This window comes from Temnothorax americanus, unplaced genomic scaffold (assembly GCF_048541705.1).
Source record: "Temnothorax americanus isolate GAGA-0224 unplaced genomic scaffold, ASM4854170v1 Scaffold4, whole genome shotgun sequence".
Taxonomy (NCBI): domain Eukaryota; kingdom Metazoa; phylum Arthropoda; class Insecta; order Hymenoptera; family Formicidae; genus Temnothorax; species Temnothorax americanus.
Genome location: NW_027509547.1, coordinates 7,826,944 through 7,854,529, shown reverse-complemented (window position 1 = coordinate 7,854,529; position 27,586 = coordinate 7,826,944). Strand labels below are relative to the sequence as shown.

The following is a 27,586-nucleotide window of genomic DNA, read 5'->3' as shown; positions in this document are numbered from 1 at the left end:
TCTTTTCTACGTTTAAACTTATATGAATTCATCAAATTCAATATACTTCAAATTCTTAATTTTACAACTGTATTAAATGATTATCCAATTATTAACTACAAAATCTCAATCTCATTTTGGGTTTATTCTCTAAACTTTTTTTCAAGAAGAAATGTGTATATATTTTTTTTATATTTTTATTATTTCGTTGTCTTTCTCTACTTTCTTGCATTATGCAATTCCTTGAAATATTTATCACAAACGCAAATTTATTAATGTCAAAGAAATCAATAGCCGCGTCGGTCATCTCCGCCATTGTAATATCGCGATACGTTATCGAAATTGCCCCGTTCAGGTTTTAGTTTAATTTTATTTTTAGTTCGTACGCGAGCAGTGACGAGGATTCTGAAAGTTGATGTTAGGGTGGTGCATGTTCGCAGACCTCTCGCCATTGGGTGATAAAACCGGAAGCCTCGTCGACGAGCTCAGCGGCGGCGGCGGCGGTTCCCTCAGGAACGGCAAGGGCAAGAAGATGAGGAAACCGAGGACGATTTACAGCAGCCTGCAATTGCAGCAGCTCAACAGGCGGTTTCAGAGAACGCAGTACCTCGCGCTACCGGAAAGAGCGGAGCTCGCGGCCAGCCTCGGACTCACGCAAACGCAGGCAAGTTCTATCGACATTAAGACCAGCAGACTATAGAGCGCAAGCTTCCCACGACGTATAGTCGGCCAATGATAAGCAGCTCTTATCTCGCGCCACTCGTGACAAGTTGGCGTAAACAAATTGCGATAAACGTGAGCGTAAAATACAATACTTTGCCGAGGGCGAACGCACACGGGGCGTTTTGGATTTTGCGCACTTCGATTACTTAACCCGACTAAAAATGGCGTCGTTTTAATGTATGGGATACGACAAAAATTATTGAGGATTATTGGAAAAATAATTTTTTATTTGGAATTTTGGTTTTATATATAAACGGCGTTTTAGTTTGATAAGAGATGTGTCTGAAAGATATGTCCATCAGTCATTCGAATATTTATTACGATATTCCGGGAGAAAACCATTATGCCTCGTGATATAGAAAAATTTTCTCTTTGTACATATATTTTACCTATAGAACTTATTTCAGTTGTAGTTGACAGTACGTTTTCACCGAATGATAAAATATCTGTGATATATATTTCCGCGGGCAAAACAGGTTTTTCATTCTGATACGGTTTGTCAGGAAATATTATACCGTTGGAAAGACCTGTGTCGAAATCGCGTAAACAAGTAAAATTCCGCGAACGACAACGCATCGCACGCGATTGTTTCGCTAATTACGATCTTGCGTCGTGATTAGAATTTTTGAATTTTACCAAAACGGCATAACGATCTTTTTTTTCCTCGCGATGGATGGGTCCAGTTGCGTACTCGGTTGCGGTTCGCGGTAACGGGAGCCCCGATAAACGGCATCTGTCAGCGTTATCGGCACAAATGACTTTACTAAATCACCGATTCGCCACGCCCTGGACATCGGGGATAGGGTTGCCGCCAGTGTCCAGTGTTACCGAGGGAGGGAAAGAGAACGAAAGAGACAAGTTTCCGGACTAACGAGGTGGCCATAAATTTTCTCCCGGCGATCGCGCGAGTTTTGCGCTAGCTTTCCGCACGCGGGCGGGGCTCTATGCGCTCGTCGGCGAAAGATTTTTCGCCAATTATCCGTCGCGCGGTTTCCAATTAACGATTTATTAGGAAGATCGAGCTACATAATCGGAGAGAGGTTAATTGGCTCCGAACTTGTCCGTTATAGATGTCTCGGGAGATGACGATTTATTGACGGGCCGAAGTCTCCGTATAGCTAATTAGGACGATTTCGCGGAAGACAATTGAAATTATATTCGGATCGACTTGCGTGTCATATTGACAGCTTATTAAACACCGAACACCGTCGTAAAGTTACTTCCTTTTTCTATATTACTATATCGATTTGTGTGTGCGGTCTGACGGGATTGCACGTTCCTTCACACGAAATTATATGCGTTCCATTGACCGATGCGATTCGAGATGACGAGATGGAGCAATTTTCGCGGTTGCTCTTTGTGAGTTCCTCACCCCTCGAAGAAGTGTGCACATAATCGTCATGGTGCAGCGCGTAACTGCGTATCGCGTAATCATGGGATAACTGGCTGTCGTAGCTGGTTGATGTCGTTGCAGGGGGTCCCGGACCGGATAATTTCATTAGACGGAGCACCGCGGGAGTTGTTCTCCCCCCGTGTGCGAGTGAATCGAGCGCGACGCAACCTGATGAGCAGTCGGCGTCTGGTTGTTTACTAAACACGGTCGTTCGAAATCAGCAGTAGCCGCGGTCGGCGGCGGGAAATTAAATTACGAAACTTCGGGAGACTATCTATTACATTTTCTATACGTGATCGTCTCAGAATGCACTCTGTTATTTAATCTTCGTCGGATAAGAATTAATTGACACGGACTAATAGAAATGGCCGTACGGCATACATATCAATCTTAGCGTACTGATTATAATATATTATAGAACGTAAAAACGGTGAAATCTTAAATTTTTCTTTTTGGGCGACTGCAAAAATTGATGAAGCAATTGAATTTTGCATTAGGTACAACCGTGAATTTTTTTGTTTTCTGAAAATGGAGGGATGACTTTTACCTTTTGTCAAACACTCAGCATCTCTCCCGCGCCACGTAACGAAGAATGTTCGCCGCGCGCGATCGGTGCAGCTCTTCAGCAGGCACCGTGCATAATCCGTAATCGTCCAATCAAGGCGTTCGACCAAGCGCCTCTGCCTCTGCACTCTTGGCTCTGCTACCGTCGCGCGCTGGCTTTCTTGTCATCGCCACCAACATGGCGCCTTAGCCTTCAGTCACTTCCATCTTCTCCTCTTTCCTCGTCCCCTCCCTTCCTTATTCCAGCACGACAGCCTCGTCGTCCCCCCGGCGATCTCCCCTCGCATTTCCCCACCGGCTCTCCCTATTCTCCTCCTCTTCTTCCTCTTTTCTTTCAGCCTCCAGATGAGCGAGAGAGAAAGAAGCGGCAGGGAAAAGGAGGATTGGAAGGGGAGGGCGGGAGGAGCGGTGAGGATCGAGGTGAGGCCACGCATCTTTTTTTTCTCCGGGGCCTCAATTTGAGGACGTGGTAGCGTTCGTGCCGCCGGTGTACACGTGATACGCGAAAGGGGTCCGAGGGGGGCCAGAAGGGAATAGAGGGACGGGAAAGGAAGGGGAGCAGGGAGTACTTGCACACGCGAAGTACATGGGCACACGCTCTCGCTCGCTCGCTCGCTCGCTCGCGGGGATGTATATACGTAGAAACGTGGGCACCAACACGCCCGTCTGCGTTCCTGCCACGTACCTTGGGCGTGGTGCTTCTTTTTTCTTCCTCCTCGCCGCGACTAACGTGCCCGATCTCTCCTCATTGGCCCCGGGAATGCGAACACGTTGAAGCGAGATTCGAAAGTCGCGGGAGGGAAGCGCGATTACACGACGTGAATTCGAAATCCTGCCGTGCTCCCGTCTACCATGGGGTGCGACGTTAGCGTCCTCGTAGAAAGAGGGACTTTTTGCAATTTTCTCGAGGATAGACGATTCGATTTGGGAGATGAAAACTCATGCGAATCAGCCACAATGTGCACAAAATAAAACAAAAAATATTTGTATATCTCATACTAATTAATATTACGAACGACGGTAATATACTAAATTTGATTTATTTCAATATATTTGGAGCGAGAGTAAACTTATGTTATTTATATAATAATTTATAAATTTATATATTTATATAATTGAATTACCGCGAATAAAAATAAATTACGCATCGGAAAGCTGCCGCGAATCGCGTTCAAGGTGCTCGGGGATTCAACCACCGCGCGCGCGTCACGTAGTTGGACAGCACTGCACGCGATATACAGCTTCGCGGAAAAACACCGTACACATAATCGAAAACACCGCTCATACAGTAGATGAACGCGCGGTGGGTAACTATTATTCATGCATGAATGCGTCCGCGAACACAAGTAATACACTCCGTCCGCTACCGTTCATCGTTGTATTGGTATTGGAAAGATCGTCTCGGCGTAAGAATTTATGAAAAAGAGAAAAAAAATATTAATAAATTGATGCCGCGCATCAAAAAGATACGCGAAATTGCGAGAGACTGCAAGCTAGATTTTCAGATTAATTTTATACATCAAATTTACTATTAATTTGAATCTGCTTTTATCTTCATGCATCATTCATATCTTACAAATGTACAAGGTACACGGTTAGTGTCATTTGTCAAAAGTAGTAAATGTTTAGCTATCGAACATTTATATATGTCCTTATATTATTTCATTACAGAATAACTTTGCAATTTCAAGTTAGTGACATATATTAGTATTAATCTATATTCTATATATTGATTTCTATTAGTTTATATATCTCGAAAATATCTTATAAATGACACATTCTAAAGAGTACTTGAAAAACTATTCTTTATTGTGGATTTTAAGAGTGTATACGTATACTATATATCTAAGTAACTTCTAGATGGTTTGATTCTTTGATTTTCGTATTTCAAAATCAAGCTAAAGTCCACCACTTTGCAAAATTACTTTATGACAACTGATTTCCAATCTTTCACGTAAAAGATTGCTAAACACGGCTGCAGCGCAAACAACGTGCATACGCGAGATGCATGAAATGACGTTGGGTTCGGAGAACCTTGATCGTATCCGTTCCAGGAGAGCGAAAGAGAGAAGCGGATTAGCCCAGATCACGTTCAAGATCCTATCCACTCTCCTGACCAGTCTCTCCTCCGTGTATCTTTCTCCCTCCCGACTATAAAATCATTACGCGGTTTTTCTCCCTTTTTCCGGCTACCGCTGTGACGCCGACTTGCGAAACGCTCCGTCGTCCTCGTCTTCGTGGCAGACGTCGATTTGCCGATAACGTGTGTCTCCGTTCTGTATATGTATATCTCCACCTTTCCCTCGTCTACCTTTCCCGCGCATTTATCAGCGTCCATTTATCTGCCTATCACTGCGGTCGCCGTGTACATATATAACACGAACACACACGCCGGCGGTCCGCAAGCCTTTCGTTCCGTTATCAGACCAGATGTGTTAGATAGCGGACATAGTTTCTCGCAGGGAACAATGAATCGGATAATTAATCACGGGTATGGTGTATCGGATCACCGGGGTCACCGCCGGCCCAGCAATAAATCGTTGAATTTATGAAAGTGTTATTTATTGAATAAATGTGGCGGATACACGAAATGCTCGGGCGATTTATTATGTAATACGTGGCAGAGATGACGCTGGTCTGTATCTCGATACATCTTGGGTTTACCAAATAAAATAGATAAATTAATTGTCGAACTTATTAAGCTAGGCATTGCATTCAATTCGATTTTTTCGGGGATAACATAATCATATATTCTGAAATAAACATCAGAGAATGACTACATCTTTTATTGTAATTGTACAAAATAAAAAATGTAGATTGATACTTTATAATTAAAATTATGTAAACTTGGATAGTTTGGAACAAATTCACAGGTGTAAAAGATTTAAAATGCGTAAGTTTTACAGAGAGTAAAAAAAAACGTAGGTTATATTTAGAGAGAATTTATCAAGTTTATTAATGATCTACTATAATAGGGCTCTTGCTCTAGCGCAGTTATAAAGCAGATATGGGAGATAGTAGAATCAATTTCTGGTTGGGACACAATGTAAGCGAAGTAATTGATGACTCCGTCTCCGCGATATAAATCATTGAATGAAAAATTAGCTTTGCTGCCAAAATAATGTCACAAGCCATCGTCAGTAAGTTCAAACGTGGTTGCATATACACGGCGATTCCGCAGGGGCTGCGACTCATATATATAGCTGTACGTTAATTAATCTCCTAATTAATTAACCATTTTAATAAGGGAAGTGTCGACAGTTCACATATAACATATGCGAAATCATTCGAGACGCTTGGGAATTTTAGGCTCGCCGGTAAGAATCGATAAAAGCGGAGAACAACTTCGTTATTTAATGGCTTTTCGGAACTTTTGGAGAAATCCGGCGAAACATAACGTACTTCACATCACCGTGTAAACTTTTTAATCGAGATTTACGAAGTTCGGCGAAAGGTCTGGCTGCGTGTTTGACGCGACGTGAAGTCCGCCCCAGGAAACCTGCCGCTTTCGGTGAAGTTAATTAAAATACTTTTCTATTTGCGCCCCTCCTCCGCACTTGCGAAGTTACTTAGAATGGAATGGAATGAATATATCGCATCACACTTAAATGGTAACAAGTAAATAAATAGAATTCACTAATCAATCATTTTTATAACTCCAAAGACTGTTGAAAACATTATATCTTTCTTTGATACCTGATACATATAAACCTTTTATATGTTAGAATATAAGCGGGAGAGAAAGTACGCTCTAGTTTTGCGATATCTTTTATATTTATTTTTAGATTTGTCAGCCTTTTGATGTTTACGTACATATATTTTGTTTATAGTTACACTTATTCTGTGATGGGCCTTGGCCCAAAATAATAAATTTACTTCTTTTTCTTCTTTATATTTTCTCTCTCGCTTCACCCTTTCGATCTTCTCGTACTCTAATCGCGACTAACCGGCATTGATCCCGCTTATCGCGATATTATCTCATCGGTCGGCCCGTGCGTGTCAAAAGATAGGGATGTGTCCATCGCGCGCGATCAGCTTCAGCCCGTGCGACGCGCGCGCGCACACGCTCGCGCTCTCACACGTGGGCCCATGTCAGCCCACCCTCGCCATTATCGATATGTACAATAAAACTAATAGAAGTTCGACCGACATCGCGCTATCGGCTTGTATCTGTCGATCGCCGTCCACCGGTTACAAATGGGAAAGTTTCGCGGCGCACGCGATCCTCGACGCGATACAACTTATTATTCCGACGACTCGCGTGTACGCGCGCTCGCGCATTTTACGTGTGCGTCACGATTTTAACGGATTTCTTCGTGAGTTATATGTGTGTGTGTGTGTGTGTGTGTGTGTACACGTGCGTTTTTCGCGTGCGACGCCGGCCTGTCTTGCATTCGCGTATATACTTACTTTTACAATTACAAACATGCACTATATCCGCGACAGACAAATTTTTACAAGTGTATGTGATATTATTTAAAAAAAATTAAGTTTCTTAGGCGTTTTTTGCCCCACTGTCTAAGATCGTGGACAGTTTCGCCGATATAGCAACCGGTGGAACTTTCCCCGATGAAGCTTGTAACACGTCGCACGATTGACGTTTCCGTTGTTTAATAGAAACGTCGCAGCTAGCACATCGAGTATCGCCACTTACGCCGTGTACTTTCTTCTGTCATTAGACATGATTAGCTGTATACGTACATATACATCTGAGATACACGATTGTCGTTCACCGTGCAAGGAACGAAGCAAATCACATTACGTGCAGTAAAATCTCGTTATAATTCATCCCCATACAAATTTCATATCAAAACCGTTAGATAAAAAATTTCATAAATCCACTTAATTATACAATACATAATACATGAAAACTACGTAGAAACTAAACGAGGAAACTATTAGAGAGTACATCGAATTCTGGTTTACACTGATAATAAAAAACTGTTTACTGACCCGTTTGATTGACCTGTTTTCTTGGAAGACATGCATCAGTTTCTTGCGGTGGCGTACCGAGAAACTTCCCTTTCGCCGTAGCGTTTCGGTCCGGGACAACGGCTTATCGGCTTCGGCTACCGTACGACGATTTTTTTTTTTCACGCGCTGATATTCTCATACACTATGTAGGGAAAATGTACAGCCATTTTTTTTAGATGGATATCGGCGATCCGGTATTGCCAGTTTTTCTAGGTTTGTATCGAAATCTCTCAACGTTTCGCGCGTGTCATTCACACGTGACGCAAGCGCGCAGCGCGTGATATCAGGCTGTTTCTTATACGGTAATAATTAATAGCGTCAAATGCGGCGTGAACAGCAAGAATCCGCTAAAGCCGTATCGAATCGCGATTACATCAACGGCAACACGTGCGTCGCAAAGAAATTATCCTTGGATTACGTCCAGTAATTTTCATTAAGTGCGGAACTGTATAGGCATGCCCTCGCCCGCCCAGCAGCAAGTTTTTGTAACTTTTTGTCATTTTCTGTCACTTCCGTCTTTTCGCGGTAGACGATGCGACCGCGACAGGACGCTTATTGATTATTTTTTTTTTTTTAATCTACCGGAGACAATGGAGAGGCAAGTCACGACTTGGGTATGCTCAACGGAAGGCTGTGTCAGTCAACCTGTCAACGCGCGTTGATCGCGATTGCAGTGCTGGGGCCTTTTTCGTCTACGCGTTTCAACTTGTTGCTAGCAATTATGAGAGATATGACGAAATTTATTTGAGAGTTACAGAAATATAAAGCTATAAGATTTTTGTGACCAGAAAATTATTGAACACTTAAATATCATTTAATATTGTATTTAAAATGTGTGTGTGTGTGTGTGTATCACCATTTTACTGTGTACATATTTTTTATGTTCAAAATCCGAAACATTTGATAAAACATATTCTGGAATGTCTATTTTAACTGGTGGAAACACTGGAAACTCGACATGACAGCGGGATATTCGCGGCGGAGAAAGGAAAAGAAACCGAGCGGAGTACCGGAAACTCGTCCCTTTTTTCTTCGTCCGCGACATAGCGGCGTCTCATCTCGACTCTGCCTCCTCGTGACGTTTCTCTTGCCGTGCAAACGGAGGCTAATAATTATTTTCACGCACTAACTCGTGTATATGTATCCACGTTCGTGGGACGATGGCGTGCATCGCGATACCTCCCACGGCGCTTCAAATGCCAATAATTACACAGTTCGATGTTTGCAGAAACAACGCGGCGAGTCGCGATTCCGTTACACGTGAATTCGGACGCGGAGCGAAACGATTCGCATGGGAAAAAAAGGGACAGAATCAAAGGGTTTCTCGCATTTTGTGATTTCTTCGACACGATTCGCGCGTCCGAAAGATTCGTGTTCTTTATTACCCGTTGCTCGCAACACGGGTTTACTTCCACGAAGTCGTGTGCGGGGATACACGTAACGGATCGTTGTGCGTCTTAATGACACGTGTTTCGTTAAAGTTATGGCACCTAACGCCGCACGTATAATATATTTAACCGCGATAATCACGGCGTCATGCGTGAAACGCACGATAGTCGTTAGCAAAAATGCGGAGCACAGGTTTAACAAGTGAAGAAGTTAATCAATCATGTGTGAATATATAATTAATATGAAATAATATGAAATAGGAAGTAAAGGCGAACTAGAGAGAGAGAAAAAGAAAATAATTTTAAGTGCACTGTCATAGACATATTTTTCTTCGCTGAATATCTTAAACTCGACGAGGACATTTTTTGAGCAGTACTTCTCGTACCACCAGAAATATTTGAGACATTCGCGATAGCTTATAGCGAAGATGAATCGTCCTTGAGGTGAACTCGCGTCGGCGAGTTCCTCGAGAAGAGAACCACGGCCGAGCGTAGAAGAATTCGCGCAAAACAGGCTCGAGGGGTTTTCGAGCGGCGGCAGCGCGGCCTTCCTGCCTCCCTCGTGCGAGGAATCCCTTCGCGGCGAAGAGAACCCTCTGCCCCGCTGTACCCCGCCCTCTCCTCCCGGCTTCCCTGTCGAGAGATCTTTCAGGAAGATCACCGGCGGCGCACGCTGCGCTTCGTTCGGCGCTGGCTCGCACCTGACTTGGCCACGGCTGACGCCGCGGCCTCGTATCGCGGATGATGCCGGCAACGTCGTTGAATACTGCGCGGCGGCGGACCTGCCAGAGAGAAAAGAAGAGGAGAGAAAGAGAGTGGGTGGTGGAGAAATAAGGGAGGGAGCAACACCCTTCGCAGGGCCAGCTTGTGAAGTACGTGCACACATGTTCGTTCACTCGTCCACTTTCGCGCGCGCGCGCACATACGTACACAGGCGTGCACGCACACGCATGCATTATTTCAATGTTGGCAGTAATGCCTGTTATTAAGCGATGATAATGATTGGTATTATCGCGGGTTGGGAGCAGGACTGGTAGCAGCGGATATAAATCATCGTTACTTCCTCCTCGCTGGCAGCGCCCGGGCTCCGCCGCGGCGCCGCGCGCTCGCCTCTCCATGCCAAGAAGCTGTAAATAACCCTGGCGAGTCGCGCTGACGTTTGCACTCGCCAGGAGGCGATTCCTGGGGCCTTCTCCGACGACCCATTCCGTTCGACGGCTCGACGTTGGCACGATTTTCCAAGACGAGGCACCTACACGCCGCGCGCCGGCGACGGCTTTCAGCGGAAGCGACCGCGGCTTCCGCTCCGAAACACGCACGTCTCGTTACCACTCTCTCGTGACGCTCGACATCGAACACTCGGTGCGTATTAGGCTGCGTAAAGTGCGCGTTTGGAACGTCACAGACGATTCTCCGATTTTCTTTCTCTTCTCTTCTCTCTTTCTTCCGTTTCTTCCTCGGCTGTAAATCACCGATCTATACTGACCGTAAAAACCGCACCCCGAGTTCCCACAACGAGACGGCGCGCGGCGGTTCCGTCGAGTCTCTTTCTGGTCCCACAAGCACCATCCCGCGTTTCGCGTCTTCTGCGAAGCGTCACGCGATCTATCGGTACTTTGCGATCGTCCCCGCGGATCTCGTTTCGATCGCGCACGCTTGTCGGTCGTCGCGAGGATGAGCAACAACGATTCCCACGAATGTTTGCGCCGACGGACCCACTGATCTCTCGCCGTGCGTTTCAGTTTCCCTTCCAGTCTTTCCTCTCTTTTCCTCTTCCTGCTTCTCTCCTCTTTCCTTCCTTTTCGCCCGTAAATCATCATTCGGCGCCGACGATCGAATTCACGATACCCGCGTCCCTCCGATTCCTAGAACGACGAGGGGCGCGAGGAAGAGTTCCGTCAGGATTCAGGATGTGGCGTCCACGCCTTGCGATCCACCTTGATACTCTACGCGTGTGCGTGCGCCACGCAGGGCTCTCCTCTCGTCTAGCTTTAGGTTTAGATTTAGGTGGCTCTCGCTGGAAGGGCCCCTACGCACGTACGTAACCTAACGGTAAGGTCGACGTCGATGGAGCAGCGGGGAGCAGAGGACGGGGGATGCGGCGGGTCACGCCCACGCGTATCTCGATCTAATAAATCCAACATTTCGCCGGTAAATCCGAACCCTCTCGTACCAGTCGTGCATAGCCGTTGGAGAAGATGGGGTGCCGAAGGTGGGCAGCGGGAGGGAAGACGCGCGGTCGTCTCATCCGACAGTACCTTGTCGTGACGATCTTTAATTTTTGCCTCCACTTGTGGATTTTTTATTTGCGAGCCCTCGCGACCAACCTTACCTACCCTATCAAGACGCCATTCCGATAGATGTCCCGTTGCATTTTTTTCAAGTGTCTATACGTACATCTAATTTAATACTTGTGCAGATAAATAAATAAATCTGTCGATTGCAAAAGGACTTCTTATGAAAGCCCGAAGAACAGGTCTTCAATGCGCTTTCAACATCAACAACATATATCTTACGTAAAGCTTATGCTTCAGCGTAAACGTAAATATTTCAGTCGAACTTGCCGATGAGTAAACACAACTATGGTAATTATATTCAACTTTGAACTCTCCGTGCATCCCGGTGACTAGTTTATTATCCCGTATCTCCTCTCTTATAGGTAGCTTCGTCGCGAGCGATCTCCGAGGGAGAGAAACGCCACGCGGTTTAGCATCACGACGCAATAAATCGGCTTTATAATAATTACAACCTTTCGACCGCTCGAGACCGGCCGCCACAATGTCGTAGACAATTTTCTGTTTGCTTTAGCTGCGTCTTAAATACTGCGACAAGCTCGGTCTGTCGAGACCCACCGGGACGTTAGCGCGACCACTCGCTCGCTCTTTCCAAACGGATACCCAAAGCGTGAGCGGAGAGCCGGAGGAGAGAGTCCCTCTCGTGATACGAAAACTATAATTTGTCAAGATTTCTCTCTTCCTCCCCGTCAAGAACCGTCGCGATCGACGCGTCACGAGGCGTTCGCCGCGTTCGGGCTACTTTATAAAGCCCCGCGATGCGGATTCCGCGTAGCCGGTTACGAAGCGGAGGGACCGAGGGACTCTCGCGAGAGGAACCGTCGGTCCCGCGAGCGGATAACGAGGCGTCCCAGTTCGAAACTCTCTCGCGCGCTTTGCACGCGAGCGTATCGGACGAAAATCACCTCGCTTCTACGACTTCGTGGAAAGGCGATGGGCCGAGGAGGAGGTACGGGAGCCGGAGCAGGACGGAAGAGGCGCAAGAAAAAAGAAGCCCCGTGTCGGGATCGGTGGGAACACCGGGGAGAAGCCCTAACGACGGCGCAACGATCGAATTATGCATTTCGCACGAAACACTCCGAGAAACCGACCCGTTTGTGATCCGCGGAACCTGGGAACAGGGTGCACGCGTGCAGCAATCTTTCTTCTCAGACAAGATTTCGCCTTTGACAACGCTCGTTCGAACACTCGGATTTGTCTGTAGAATTCTTATAAGCAGCCCATTTAAACGAAATAATCATATACATTGCGTATAATTTTCTTATCACGCGAATAGACCACACGCATCAGATATATTGACTTATTGACATATTTACTTATATATTTGTCAGATTATTTCTCGAGACAATACGAAGGTACACAATCGTCACTTTAAATTACTTAATATAGAATTTTTAGATAAGGAAAAATTAAAAATTTAATTGTTTGCGTGAAACATCAAGGAAGCATCCTCTTCCCACGTTTCACCCACGTTGTAGGCGGTAACATACTCGAAGCATCCCAAAGGACACTAAAGTTTCCGTCAGAGGTTACCGAACTTTGCGATGGCGGACAAAAACCGTGGAATTTGCAAAAATGAACAATTATAGGAATCCAGAGTAGTCATCCCGGGTGCCCCTCCGGTCGTTCCGCGTCTCTTTTTCTCCCTTCAGCTCCCTCTCTACGCGCGGTGTACCCTCAGCCCTGGTCTACTTCGCCGACAGCAGCAGGCACCTTGCGGAAAAGAAAGAAGACGGAAGGGGGAGGACGCATGCGCGGGTCGTTTGAAGTGGCGGCGTCCTCGTGCTTTTGCTCTCTCGGGTTTCTTACCGTCGCCTTCCTCTACCTTCTTCCCTCCACTGCGGCTCGCGCACAGCCGCGACAGCCACGGCCGGCCCTTTCGGTATTCGTTTGTTTCATGGCGGCTTCCTTCGTGCCCGTTGACGATCCCTTCCCGCTGCTCCGTCTCTCTTTGATCCATTCGAAGCGCGGGCGAGCTTCTTTTGCCTTCTCCGGACAAACCTCCTCGTGCTCTCTTCGGTGTCTTCCTCTTCTCTCTTTATTGCCGCTCTACGGGGCTTTACGTACGGCATAGTTGCGGCATTGCTTCGGGCCTGGGCATCGTTTTACAACCTTGTCCAGGCCTTCGCGGAGAGAAGTACGGACCTCCGAAGGTGTTCGCCTAGCCTTCATGCCTTGAAGATTGTGCATAACATTTGTATCGGGCATTTCACGCGCATTTTAGAATGTCTCATTTTTTATTTTACTTAATTCAACTTCCTCACATTTATTGCGCGGATTGTTTCAAATTCTGATATATGAATTAATTTCCATAATAAGTCTAAGGATTTGTTCGTTCTGTAGATAAATATACGTTTATCGATGCAGATTATTTTTTGCGATCACGGTATTCGTTGCGAATGACAGAGGATAGATTACGCAATTTTTCCACGTGACGTTGAATTCAATCACGAGAATTTCCGCGAGGCGAGGCACGGCCTTGATTGATCAGTCGCATCAATCAACTTGTATCAGCGACAAATTGTTTTTCTTTTTCGCGTAAAATGTATATCCGATATCCGATATCCGATCAAAATGAAAATCACACAATTAGACTCCTCGTATTTGCACGGTCAATCTCGCCGACCTCGACCTCCTGAAAGGAATGAAGGCAAGCCAAAAAGAAAAGGGACCAAAACGTTCACCGTAAAACGACGAAAGTCGCGCAAAGGAGAAGAAATCCAAGGAGACGGTACTCGGGGAAAAGAACTCTCGGGGACATGCAGTGGTCCCCAGGTAAACGACGCGGTCCGATTGTGAAAACAGAGAGAGTGTCTCATCGATCTTTCTCTCTCTCGCTCCCTTTCTACATTTTTCGCATTCTCCGGAGAACGAAGATGCAACAAGAATACGTAGGTCGACGTTCTTGCCGCTCGCGGATTCGCTCAGCGCTTATTGTGCGCGTGAATCAGGATTTTCAGACGTTTCCAGCAATCTTCGTTTTGCCTCCGATGTCTTCTGTATTATCAGTAATGTAAAAATGTGCGAACATTTTACTCGCTTTGGTATATTAATGTCGAAATAATTGAGTCACAATTTCCAGATAAAGATAGTTTATTTTGATCAATTAGCACTGCGATAAGTACATAGTTTTATGTTTCGATTACTAGAAAATATCTGCAGACAATATAATTAGTACAATTTCTTCTCTTAGTTATCGTTTGCAAGTGCAAAGGTTTCTCAATAACGATGAGCGTGCCCGTGTCAGCACTCTGGCGAGACAACTCGTTGACCCTCTCATGTACTCGTCTCGTTGGCGTTGCCTATATGAGAAGGATAATTCCGTCACGAAATCCCGCCGAGGCACAAACAACAGGATAACGTCGCGCTTTATTACTTCGGCCAATCTGTCATACCATGTCACATACATTGTCCAAAATATTTTGTCGCGGTTTAGAGGCATCGGCAAATTGCCTGTCAGAATACCGAGTTCTCGGCGCGATGATAAGATTATTCCTCGGTTCTACGAGGCGAGTTGTTGAGTCCATGCGGTGTCGATTCTCCTTTTCGTAGGTACAAGTCCTGAGGATTTCGTCGCCTCAGGCGACGGTTGGGTCAGATGAGGCCGATGGGGGCGAGGGTTAACCTGCTATAAAAGTCGAATGGAAGGCCGAAGGTTCATTTCGTATTCGGGCTGCGCTTGCGCCAGTTGTCACCGCTGACACATCGTACGTCAATCCGTTTCTGCACACAAAGCTGCGGGAGAATAAAAAGGAAGGGGCTGCCGCGGGTACTCCCTCAGGGACGTCTCAATCGGCATCGCCGATCGATCGTCGACGTCTTCTTCTACCCGTTGCCTTCCAGATCCGCGCGGTCGGCCGTTCTCAAAGACTCGTTTCGACTGAATTCATCGCTTCGCACGCTTGCGTAAGCCATTTGTTATTGCTCACATTTGTTGCGCGTCCGCGCGACCATCGCGCGCGTGGGATTTTAAGCAAGCTTACGCCGACGTTGAATGATTCGCCGTGATACAATAAGTTTTTAGAAGGCAAGTTGAATGAAGGCGGAAAAAGTACTGTATGTTAATAGATTGTTAATTGAACTCTCGCGTATATACTTTTCAGTTCGCGCGCATACATACACATTCCACGTGTAATCCTATAAGTGTTGCCACTGGGTTTGTTTATCTAATATATTATCTAACGTAGCACGGGGTACGATCTTTCCGCGTCTTCTCTAGATAGTGTAATCGTCAATCATTGCTGCGCACGCGGCGATTGTGCCCCGAGGCAACCAAATATCGCGACGGCATCGGTTACAACCGCGGAATGGAACATCACGCGGGTGGAATACCGCGTGTCACTTTATCGTACATAGTTGCACCCTGATTATAACCTCGTACGCGGCAGAAAGAAAGGATTTTAATGCCACGTCAAAATCAGCCACGCTCACAGTTTGCCGATGCTATCAACCAGCTGCCGCGAGTTGAGTGTGTGCCCACCAAGCACGTACGGTTCCCGAGGCCCCCGCACACACGCATCGCGCCGTTGGCGCGTTTTTTTTTCTTTTTTATTTATGTAATCTCTAACTCTCATTTGCTGTTTCATGAAAGATGTAACATGTTGATGCGCGCGCGCCTACTATATCTCTAAGTAAGAAGAAGGTGGAGGTCGGAGTGGATCGCCTTGGAGCCCGAGAGGCGCCCCGCCCACCGTCTCGTCTTTGCTTGGAGCCCTTTGCGTTTTGTATTCTTCCTCCAAAACCGTAGGGATCAGGGCCTCGCGTTAAGCCGGCCTCACACAGCTAAAAGATCCGTGAATCCTTCTAGACAATAATGCCATATTAATTAAATTTTCTTCTTTCGATGAGAATCTCTCGAGAGACCGTGCTTGTAACTCCTCGCGTGTATTTCATTTGTAATTCTATAACATTTTACGAATTTAAGATTGACACACACATGTGCAGGAAATATTTAAAATAATAAATTTTGTATTGCACGTAGCACATATAATTTTCGTACTGAATTTAGTCCTTTGTTTTTAAATTGTTCTGGTATAGAAACTTTCACGATTAAAAAGCATGAATGAGAAATTGTTGTCTGGTACAGCTAAAGAAATTTCAACTTGTGAAGAGTGTTGATGATGAATTCCTGAAAATATACGTTTAACTTGTTACTAATGTATTTTTCTTTCTCTCTGTATTATTAAAATAGCGTGAGCAATACTGTGAGCCAGGCTTAAAGGTCTATACCCTTACACCCCGGTATCATACTATTCGCGTTTGGGAGTGCGCGTAAACCGCACCACGAACCGACCGCGATCCATTCAGCGCAAGATCCTACGGAGTTCTATCAGATGCCCTTTGTCGATCGATCCTCTTTGTAAATTGGTCCGCGGCAGGTACTATCGTGTTACCTTTTAGGAGGTATGTGCAATTACGACGACGACGGGACGCGTAACCCTAAATTGTGCCCCCGAACGCGGTAGTCCAAATATTACGAATTACGACACGATAATGATTATCGGCGCTTGCGGATTTTTTTTTATTCCAATCTGTATTGACGAATTTTTAAAGCTACATATAACAAAATTTGTAGTAAATTTTCGTTAATGTTTCAGTAGTACATATTAAATTTTCTTATAAATGGCAATTTAAATTTTACATGCATAATTTTGTGATTTGTCATCGGCGACAAATAATAATTACTAATCTTGCGGTTGCTTATCTTTACTAATATCTGAAAGAATATCGTTCTTTTCGTATAACCTAAGATCGAGAAATCATTCATCAAACATATCTTTGCATCAATCATTTTCGAGGCAATCCAATATCGATTATGTATAACTGGTGTAGCGTAGATCGGAAAAATCGCAGAACGGCGTTCGCGTTCGATATCGAGTCCAACCAAAGTAGCGTCGGTTTCACGGATCGTTAATATCGCCGTTACGACACGGGGCTGGTAATGGTCGCGTGCAAAAACATCTCACCGAAGAGAACATTTAATTTGACATAATTCAGCGGCACTTTCGCGGGACATTGGACAGATGAAGGAAAAAGCTTGACGTTATGACTCGATCGACGTGTAACATCTCCCTGGGTGGTCCATTTTCTTCCACGCTTTCTTCCGATTATCGTCATTATCGGCAAAAAGTTACGGCGTATATAACGGTAATATCGCTTTTATATAAATCGCGTTTCATGCATTATTGTACATATGTAGATTATCGTTTTATCGTTTTGCGATCCACTGGCAGTGCTACGAACATAGAAATGCGAATGATCAAATAGTACCGCTAGTGTCATTTCACTTATATCGTCACGCTCACGTAATATGTCAGGCAGCAAATGACGTCAGACAGTATGGCGTATGTCTTTGACCGTATGCAATTTACCTTACCTTGTACGCCGGGAGCTCGGAACGCATTACTCTATAAAATATCCGGGATGATAAAAATATCCCTAATTTATATTGCACCCCGTACGTGAATTTTACACTGACCACCTGCACTTCCTACCGTACGTTAGTACGTACCTTGAGAATAATACAACTTTTCCCGCTATAGCTTATGTGTATATCTTCCGACAAACGTTCCTTCGCGAGCCTACGCTCACTATAGTTATATATAGCGGCTACCATCGATACAACTTTCTTACCTTCACGAATCTCGAATGCGTACCTTTTTCGTAAATCAATGTATATCTCCCGAGAAGTATTAAATACTTTTAAAGAGATCGGAGTTTGATCTGTTAAACGATTTGATTAAAAAATTAATCGGTTTGCTGAAAAGTTGCGGAGTTAAATTGCGTCTACAGAAATTTCTTAGAGCTTAATGTACATTAGTTTTTTGTTCTTTTACAACCCCTTGTAAAACCTAAAGTGGAGTCGTGTCGAGTTTTAACGAATCTTCTCAGGGAATGTGGGTATAGACGATGCTAGTCGACAACCGCCCAGCTTTCGCGGACGCGATGACGAAGATCGATATCCGCGCGGTTGACGATTAGAACTTTCTTTCATTGCAACCCTTGCGCACCCAGCGTGGCGTGCGACGGCGAAACGAGGTCTCAGATTCTTTTGTTATTATTAACTCGTGCCATACTAGGTCGATACACCGACTATACCAGACTTAGATACCGCGTGCCAATCTTCCACGATTGGTATAGTGGCATGTGCACGCGATTGACGCAGATCTTTCGAATTTCTGTATAGACTTAAATTTTCTAAAAGAAAAACATTAGCTATCGGTTCATCGTAAATAACTGTGTAGATACAACTAGATTTTCATGTGGTTTAAAATATAATCTAGATAATATTTTTTGAAAGAAAAAATGATATATATTATATATCATTTAAAATATGCTGTATCTCTTGAACGCGATCATTACTTATACAGGCTATCTTCACCGGATAAATACTTTGCACATGTCCGCAATTCTTATTTGATCCGCGCGATTATCACTCACTTGCGATGAGATCGCTGATGGTATGTAACACGAGGGGCAGCGTCAGAAGCAGAAAAATACAGCGATGCCGAGAGAGGAGAGGCACGCACACAAAGACAGGATGCCGCCGGCGTGCCGGCCTATATACGTATAGCTCGATAGCCTAACTTCACTTTCATACTTGCCCTCACCTGCATACTTTACATCGACTCTCTTTGAACGTATATATATGTACGTACATACGTCTATGCGACCCAATCTTCCTGCGGCACACTCGAAAGGGTTGAACGAATAAGAAACATAAGTCTCGCGCAGCCGTTTTCTTCCCACCAAGCAACTTCGCGCGAAAGGGTACACGGCCTTCGTGTACCCTCATCGATAAAGAAGAATATCGCAGAGCTCTTGACTGCGGCGACCATCGCACCGCCGCCACCGCAACCGCCGCGCCGTTAACCTCCAAGGTAATTTCGCTGTTTTGTCAAGACCGACACGACAGGTTGTACGCGGTACCCTTCGAGGAATCCTTCCTTCCTCTTCTCGGTGGTTCCCTGGCCCGACCCTTCTTCGTCGGGTTTAGCCTAGCGGAACCGTAGAAACATACGGCGGCTGTGGGAAATAATGACAGTGCCCCTCGCGCACCCCCTTCGCCTACTCGTCCTCGACGGGGCCTGACAAGCAGATCCGGAAGCGAGGCGAAAATTTTTCATCACGAAATCACCTCGTCTCTTGCGAGCGCGCGGGCGCACGGTCGCACGCCTCGCAGCCATTCGCGCGGGGATCAGGCCCGTCGACTTCCTGTCGAGTCGGTCAAGAGTCGCTCGAAGACTGCGCCCAGTCGACTGAACCGTGAAGTTGCGACCCGAAACGGCAGCGCGGGGTCTCCACGCAAGACAGAGAGGGAGAAAGGATAAATGGGACCGGAAGAAACGAGCTTTTTTTTTTTAGGGAAGTATTCGCGGTCTTTTGGGTTGCGCGCGAATTGGTTACGAGCTTCCTTTCATGAGAATCTTTTTTGGGCGTTGAAACAAATCACAGATCGCGTCGGGCATTACAATAAGACACCGGAAGAAAGTAATATTATTATATTAAACTCTTGTCTATAGTTAGATTTATGTCGAATTGTTTTATTATATATGATGTAATGTTCATTGTATCTTCTTTTTGCGATGGATAGTCAATGCTGCAACAATGACTTGCGTATATAAATCGGAGGAACGAGATTCGCGACGAGAGGGGTGAATGCATTTTTCTTCCGCCCCTGCCGAGAGAGTACGCGATATTAGATTACAAACCGCATAAATATTCATAGGATACCGGACTCGGGGTGTACCGGGTGTAGGTGAGTCCAAGAGGTGTGAGAGAGAGAGAGAGAGAGAGAGAGAGAGAGAGAGAGAGAGAGAGAGAGAGAGAGAGAGAGAGAGAGAGAGAGAGAGAGAGAACGAGCGAGCTCTGAAAGCGGGGTGAGAGTAGGACGGAGGGCAAGCGCGAGGTAAAATGGGCACGGCCCGGAGTGGCGGAATGGAGCTAGACATGAGAATGATAGAGCGAGAGTGGGAGGAAGAGGTAGATGAAGAAAGGAGTAAGATTGAGAACGGGCGGGCAATATTAACGGGAAGTTTAATCGTCGGCTGGTCCGGTCTGTCAGCTCGGACGCGCGCCGGGTCAGTCGGGCCCCCGAGGTCAATTAGTGCTGCTCAACACTCTCCTCTCTCTCCGACCTCCGAAAACGAGGCGAGTCTAACGCGAGTCTCTTTGCTGTCCGCGCGCGCTCGCGCTGATGACGCGTCGATCTCTTCACTGCGCCAGCGCCAGCGCGCGGCAGGTGTCCCTCTCCATCGCGATCCACTTAATGCCAGTCCCCGTAGGAACGAGGTTTCTACCGGTAAGAGAATCTAGCGCAACTTTCTACGTTTTCCCGAATAGATTCTCCAGCGAGATTAACTAACGCTGCTCCGAATTACTTTTCCGCTGATATAATGAAAAGCGGTATGACAATCTTTCGTCAGAAATTACATATAATTTTACTGACTCACGTATAGGTATAATGTTATTTTGCTTAAAATATCGTAATGATAAGTTTGCATCGTGATAACCGGTTATCAAGATTAATCCTTAGATGACTTTATTATAAAATATTAATTATATATGTTCTGTGTGCCGATTAAATGTATATAGATCATAGCGTGTCGCGCGGATGTTGATAAGCAAGACCTTTTTTTTTTTTTAACGATAATTTCCGCGACGCGAGGTAAATAAATGATCCATCGCGATTCAACGCGGAAAGTAGAGATTATAATCTCATTTTTCAACGAGGCGTAACCGTATTTCTAATCTCGTCATAGAGCAGAATTTCGTGCGTCGCGCGCGGTGCATCCGAGTTCCCTTTTCCTTTCGATATCGCGGTCTCCGCCGGTTTCTCGGAATTTTTCGACGTACAATCGCGATCAACGAGGTCTGCTTCGAAGCAATTCTTTTTCCTTGGCCTCCATGGCGAATCACCGTTCCGACTTTTCATGGGAAGAAAAAAAAACGTTCGCCCGAGCGCACACACATTATGCGGCGCATTATGTAGATTCCTCGTGCTGCTCGCGCGGCACCATTCGAGTCTTTCGCGTTCCATGCGAAGTTGTTGCTGATGAATAAATAACAGCAATAAAAATACAATCGTCTCATTTTGTAATTTCAAACATATAGTACACATTCCTTGACTTACTCAAGATAATGGATTGATAGTAAATGTTTTGATAAAATCTTCATTACCGCGCGAGAAAATAACTTGTATCCGCTACAAATATCCCTCCGTTATGTAATTGATATAAAAAATTTAATGTATTATTCTAATTGTAATCCACTGCCGATGCGACAATTATGCGGAGCTCTTCGCCGATCGATTCGTAATTACGAGACTCCGCAATAGCGCATCACACGACGACACATTATCCTTTCCGTGAGAAGAAAACTTCCTCGTATATAGAAGCGCGCGTACAGCGACGTTCGTTCGCGCTCGTGTGCGCGCATGCAGCGCGCGCCGTGGCCTTCGGGCGTCATTCACTCGCAGCGGCCGTGCCGCCGGTCGCCATCCACTTTCATTATGTGCGCGCTCGTGCTTGCGCGCGCGCACGCCTTTAATTACATTTTTGCATCGCAACTGCCGAGAGAAAGAAAGACGGGCCGGGGGTACCGCGGCCAGGGTAGAGGAAGAAGAGAGAGAGAGAGAGAGAGAGAGAGAGAGAGAGAGAGAGAGAGAGAGAGAGAGAGAGAGAGAGAGATACGCACACGGGTGATCCACCTGAGAAATCGTTGCGCGGACATGACGAAGAGTCCGGTCGAGGCAGGAAGAGCCCGGCCGATTGCGCCGCGCTCTAATTTTATTACTTGGAAATCGGTGAGATCGAACGGGCGGTCGATCGCGTTCGCGTTTCTCGTTTTTCTCACCCAGGTTCACGTATACACAGATCGGTCGGTCAATAAACCATACATCGCGTCTATTTCACTTAATTTCTCGCCCGAGGGAAAGATGTGCGTCGCTCGTATCTCAAAAACCTTCACAACGTTTACAAAAAGATACCGATATTTAAACGTGATGATGATTATACCTTCGCTACCAGATAATCAAGTTGCACGAGTCTGTGTTGAACGATGAAAATAAGTGATCGCGAACATTAGATATGTATTTAATTAACATTGATTGAGAGATTGAGAGAGAAGTGATCAGCGTACCGTAAAGCTAACAATAAGATTTAACGAGACAACGGGAGAGCTGTGCCTGATCCAAGGCTCGGGCAATATTCGCGCTACTCGAATCTACTCGAACAATCGCATTTAAATTGAAAGAGATAAAAAAAAGAACACGGCAGACATTCCTCAAATTTCGAAAGTACACGGCCCACTTTCGCGCGTGTAAGTAACATAAATTACGCGCTCGCGATCGCGGAAATATTTGCAAACAACCCGCGACCCCCGTTTAAACGCGCGGGTAATGATTAATCGCCCGCGGTAGCCGGTTTGCGCCAGCTGCGCCAGGCGAGAAATTATTCTGAGCGATTCTTCGACAGTTCGTTAGTCCGAGCGGCTACTTCGCGGAATTGGCCGCTTTTACCCGGCGACTTCCTTTCTCTTTGTGCTCCGAAGGCAAAACGCGCTCTTTTAATCGCATCGCGACGTGCTGGAGTCGCGCGCGATCCGTGAAGCTACCACGCGACGAGAGTAGCCGATCCTTCCTCGCGCCGGTGAAATTCCAAACGTGCCGCTTATCGATCACCGATCGCGAGATCGATGCGCTATTTTCTACGCTGATACGAGACGTGGCGTCTCCGTATGAGTAAAGTGTAACAGACGATAATGATTAATCGACCGAGATGGCGAGTCCCGCGGTGTCGACGAGATGAATGCGAAAGGCTCTTCCTGCTCCGGCTGATCATTCAAACAAAGTGCATTCTTCGGCTCGAGTTAAAACGCTTCTCTCTCGCTCTCTCTCTCAATTGTTTACTTTGCAATGCGTATACTGTTGTGATTATATAAAAATTGTAATTGTATTTATTGACCCGTTTCTCTGTTTATGGAGCTTTTAAACAATACATATCAGTGAAATTAAAACTTGGAAGAAAAAATCTATGTCACGTTGAGTAATGCGGATGCATATGGGTTGAATAATACAGATATTATTAGAAAAGTGAGAGGGGCTGGTGACTTCCGTTGTTTGATCTATTGTTATTAGTGCGCGCATCCCTTTTTGGGACAGGATAATGCGTCATTAGCCGTCATTAATGATTACGTGCGTGTGCTTCTTTGTGTTAAGTGCTTATTAACTCTAACTGGACGGCACTGCAGAAACGGGTGTATTAATTCATGTAATTTGCAATCCTAGCGTGCCAGGATTGCTCGTGTCCGAGGTGCAGTGTTAGAAAGTGTTACGACTATCAAATGATTCCTTATCTGTAAAGTACATCTTTCGTCATCCAGTTAGGATTAACGTATGCGATGATAATGAAACTCGAAGCAAAAAGCCAGTGTAGTTAACTTATTAAGTAATAATAAGTTAAATAACAATTAATAAGCGTCAAACATTAGCTAATTTAAGCAAGTGCACCATTTTTTAATAATACGTTTTATAACTCAATGTGGCATTGCACTACGTTATAGTTGACCCTTCGGAAAATCCATACAGCGACTTGCAACCACCACGTGCCAGTTCACACCTATGATATTTACGACAGAAAAAAAAACGACAGCCGGGGAATCGACGGAAAAAAATCGAGCGGTCGGATGGCAATCGCGCGTCACATTCAAGTGAACGTCACCAGTTCGCTCAAAGGTGAGATCGAGTCGACATAAATAATTAATAAAGCCATCGGCCGAGATCCGCGCGCGATGCGCATTTTCTATCGATCACGGACCCGACGATTCGATTTTACTCGGCGCGATTCACGACTGTCCGGAATATATAAAGTCACGGGCGAATCCCTATCGCGATCGCCGATGGACGCGATCGCCCCCTGTCCCATTGATCGCTGTTTACATTCGACCGTAAACAAGCCATTATGTAATCCCCTGTGAGTACACTCTCATACATAATTTACAAGCGCGCAGCTTCGCGTCCTTCTCCCACCGGGCCGTACGATGCTCATATATCCGCTCGGTCCCTCTACGCGATGCCGCGGCGATTGCATTCTTCTCGCAATGCACGTCCTCGAACTGCCTGTACTACCCTTAAGGTTGTGTCACACCGTTGCCAAGATCTCTCGAATCAAATAATTGATTTTTATACCTCATATTTTTCGTGCAAAGTTTATTAATGTCCACTTTTTCTGATTTCTTTATCCGTGCAATATCTTCGATTATTATATTTCGGAACTTAAATGATCTTTTTTTTTCCTTTTTCAATCACAAAGCAAAGAAGGGGCATTTTAATTGCAATAATAGCAGTTTTAAATATTCGACTTATATATTTACTCGACAATGCGGCATGAAAATCTTTCGAATTATATTTTTTGCATTCACAAGCCCTCGGGACGGTAGAGTCTTAAACCGAGAGGCCGAGAGGTAATTCTGCATTGTTCTTTCGTTCATCGAGATGATTTCATTTTTTATCGGTACCAATGTTGCCGGTACCCGGTACCGAAACCGAAACACGGCTGTGAGAAGTGTGACGTACGTGTAGATTGCCACAGCTCGTCGAAGTGCGCGGCGGCGCCGTTTGACCGACGATCTGTTTCAGGTGAAAAATAGCGAGTGGGGCCTCATTCGCGCGGCCCTGAAGTACTGCCCACCTGACGTCACACACCTGTTCTCTCTTTCTCTCTTTCTCCCCGTGGCTCGTCCTGGAGAACCCACCCGGCCCCGACCCATTATAAGGCCCCGCAGGTTTTCTCGTCGCGGCGATTTCATGCCGCGAGATTCGCGCCTCGTATAAGGCGAGCCGGCAGCTTCTCCTTCCTTCTTCGACCCGTGCCTCAACCGATTCGCCGGCTCTCAACCAATTCGCGATTATCAGGGTGCCAGAATCTCCCAAAGTAATTTCGATCGATATCGAAACCCATGAATCGGTAAATTTTGAAGAATAGCTTATGAATACTTGTTGCATACTCTTTTTCTGACGCTTTCCGATATCAACATTCTCTTACATCATTATTTCCGTGCTACGTTAAACTATATACTTCAAGGTCGGTCTTCCGAGATCTCTTTCGCAACCGCGAGAGTACAACACATATGTACGCATATCGTTATCTGACATTAATAATATATCCATTTATCGCGACGTACCGCTGAGTAATCGCGGTTCCCCGTACGACGACGGCGGCGGCGGCGGCGACGACGACCACGACGACAACGACGACGACACTTGGAACAGACGACAGGCACGAAGGCAACAATAATGCGGAGCTGAGAGAGGTGCCGCCGTGCGCGAGCGTTGCGTAAGAGCGCACCGAGCGCAGTTGCGGATGCGACGCGTCAGAGACTCCCTCGAGCGTGTCGGTCCATCTTAGCTCCGCAGGTAGAAGGTTTTTCACGTAATCACACAGTGCCACCTACGTCTTCCACGGATTTTCCTCCTCGCAGCCTCCGCGGCCCTCTCGGAGGATACGCGGAGTCACGCCTGTCTTCCTTCGGCCTTCGTTCCTCCCGTTACCCACCTCTTGTCGCTGCAAATTCTTTGTTGGGAAACTCGAGGAATTATTTCAGCCATTGCTACATTGTTTCTCTCGCTCTCTCATACAAAACGTGTTTATAGCATTCTGTCACGATGCGCTCTCTAGTCCGAATATGATTCATCTCGGAAACCTCGCTGTTGTTTCTCGATGATAATTTTGCAAAATGTTACCCAACAATATTAAAATTGCCATTAAATAATAGGGGTATAAAAATAGTAGTCTTATATTTGTGGAGAGTGTGCTATTAATTTTTAGGCTTGACCGCGTGAGAAATACTGATAAATAATGCAAATTTCTTGACGTTATAATTTTATAATTTATATATCATTACTTGAAGAACAAAATGAGGGTGTTATCTCTATTCATCAGACATGCGAATACGTCGATGTCTCATCGGTAACAGTAAAATCCACTCGATCAGCTATACCCGCAGCTTTGAAGATATCGGCATATCAAACCGGATGACCCATTTCTTCCTTTTATTTAGTGCATGATGGTTGGATAATCGATTTTTAAGAAATGAAGCAATACGTTACCATCTTGAACCGCAAAGTTCCAACAGCTACACCTGCCGGGGTTGAACGATCCTTTAAAGCCATCAGTGTAGTTGCGTTTTATTCGATACGTTGGTAGCCGGTTCGGCCGAGATAGACGGCGTTATCAGGCCTAATAACGTGCGAGCGGGCGCGTTATTATTAACGACATTGCGTGTCATGGTGCCGGAGAACATGAACAGAGCACGTGGAAAGAGTACCAGTATAGCTACAGGTGGTTCTGGAAGAGTGTGTGTTACATCTCCGTCTCGACTACCGATCGGTCTCTCGGCGTGTTCCTTTTTCTTTCATATGAAGGCTTTATTTTCTCTCCATACTTATATACATGTAGTATAGTAATGCGATTTCTTATTTCAAATGGACCGATTAAAATGAACAAATTTGAAAGATATATATTTTATGTTTGTCACGTGACGGAATGGTATTATACCAAAATTCAGATCCAAATGGTATATAATTAAGTTTTGAGCGACAAATATACAAAAAAAGGAAAATGCATATTTATATTGATGAATATTTATGCCGAAATAATTTTAGATAAATGTGTCGTTTATTGCGCGACTTCTATATGAAAAGAAAATATATTTTAGATCTTCGCTACGCATCGAGACACGATCAAGATAGTAGATCGCTTTTTTGCACGCACGCACGTACGTTCTGGAATAATTGTAAGTGAGACTTGTTAGATGCGGGATTCTGGTTCTTGCGAGAATAAACTCCCAAGCGGGGTCTGAAAAACACGGAATAATGCGGCGGCATTGTATGCGGTATAAATTCCTGAATGACTGGAATCCTGGTGCGATCATCAGATTCATCGAATGATGGAAAGCTAGGGGAACTACTACGTGCTCTTTCAAGAATCGCGTAGGATGCTAGTCATACGTGATATGACTCGTAACGTCAATGACTGATTAACGCATTGTCACCCTGATACGACTAATAGTTCAAAGTCGCCATGGAGTATTGAATACGCTCTTTTTTCTAGAGTAATTATATTTTATATTTATTTGAAACAAAATTAATAGATTGATGTTAATGATTGATGCAGATTCAAAGATTTCATATTAAGTTGAAAAGAGATTAATTTTAATTAAAAAAATATTTTTTTATTAGTTAATATTTTTCAGAATATTTTTTGTCGCGCGCG

The 27,586-nt window shown here is 45.3% G+C and overlaps 1 protein-coding gene across 3 annotated transcripts in view; it reads left to right on the top strand.

Moving 5' to 3' along the window:
• Dll (homeotic protein distal-less) overlaps positions 1-27,586 on the top strand; it is an 87,032-nt gene that overhangs the window by 8,996 nt on the left and 50,450 nt on the right. For 2 of the 3 annotated variants that reach the window (XM_077415161.1, XM_077415159.1), the window contains exon 2: positions 420-643. In XM_077415161.1, coding sequence (XP_077271287.1) covers positions 420-643 — 224 coding nt within the window. Of the gene's footprint in view, positions 1-401; positions 644-27,586 lie in introns of all 3 variants that reach the window. The other variant, XM_077415158.1, reaches the window with a different exon arrangement.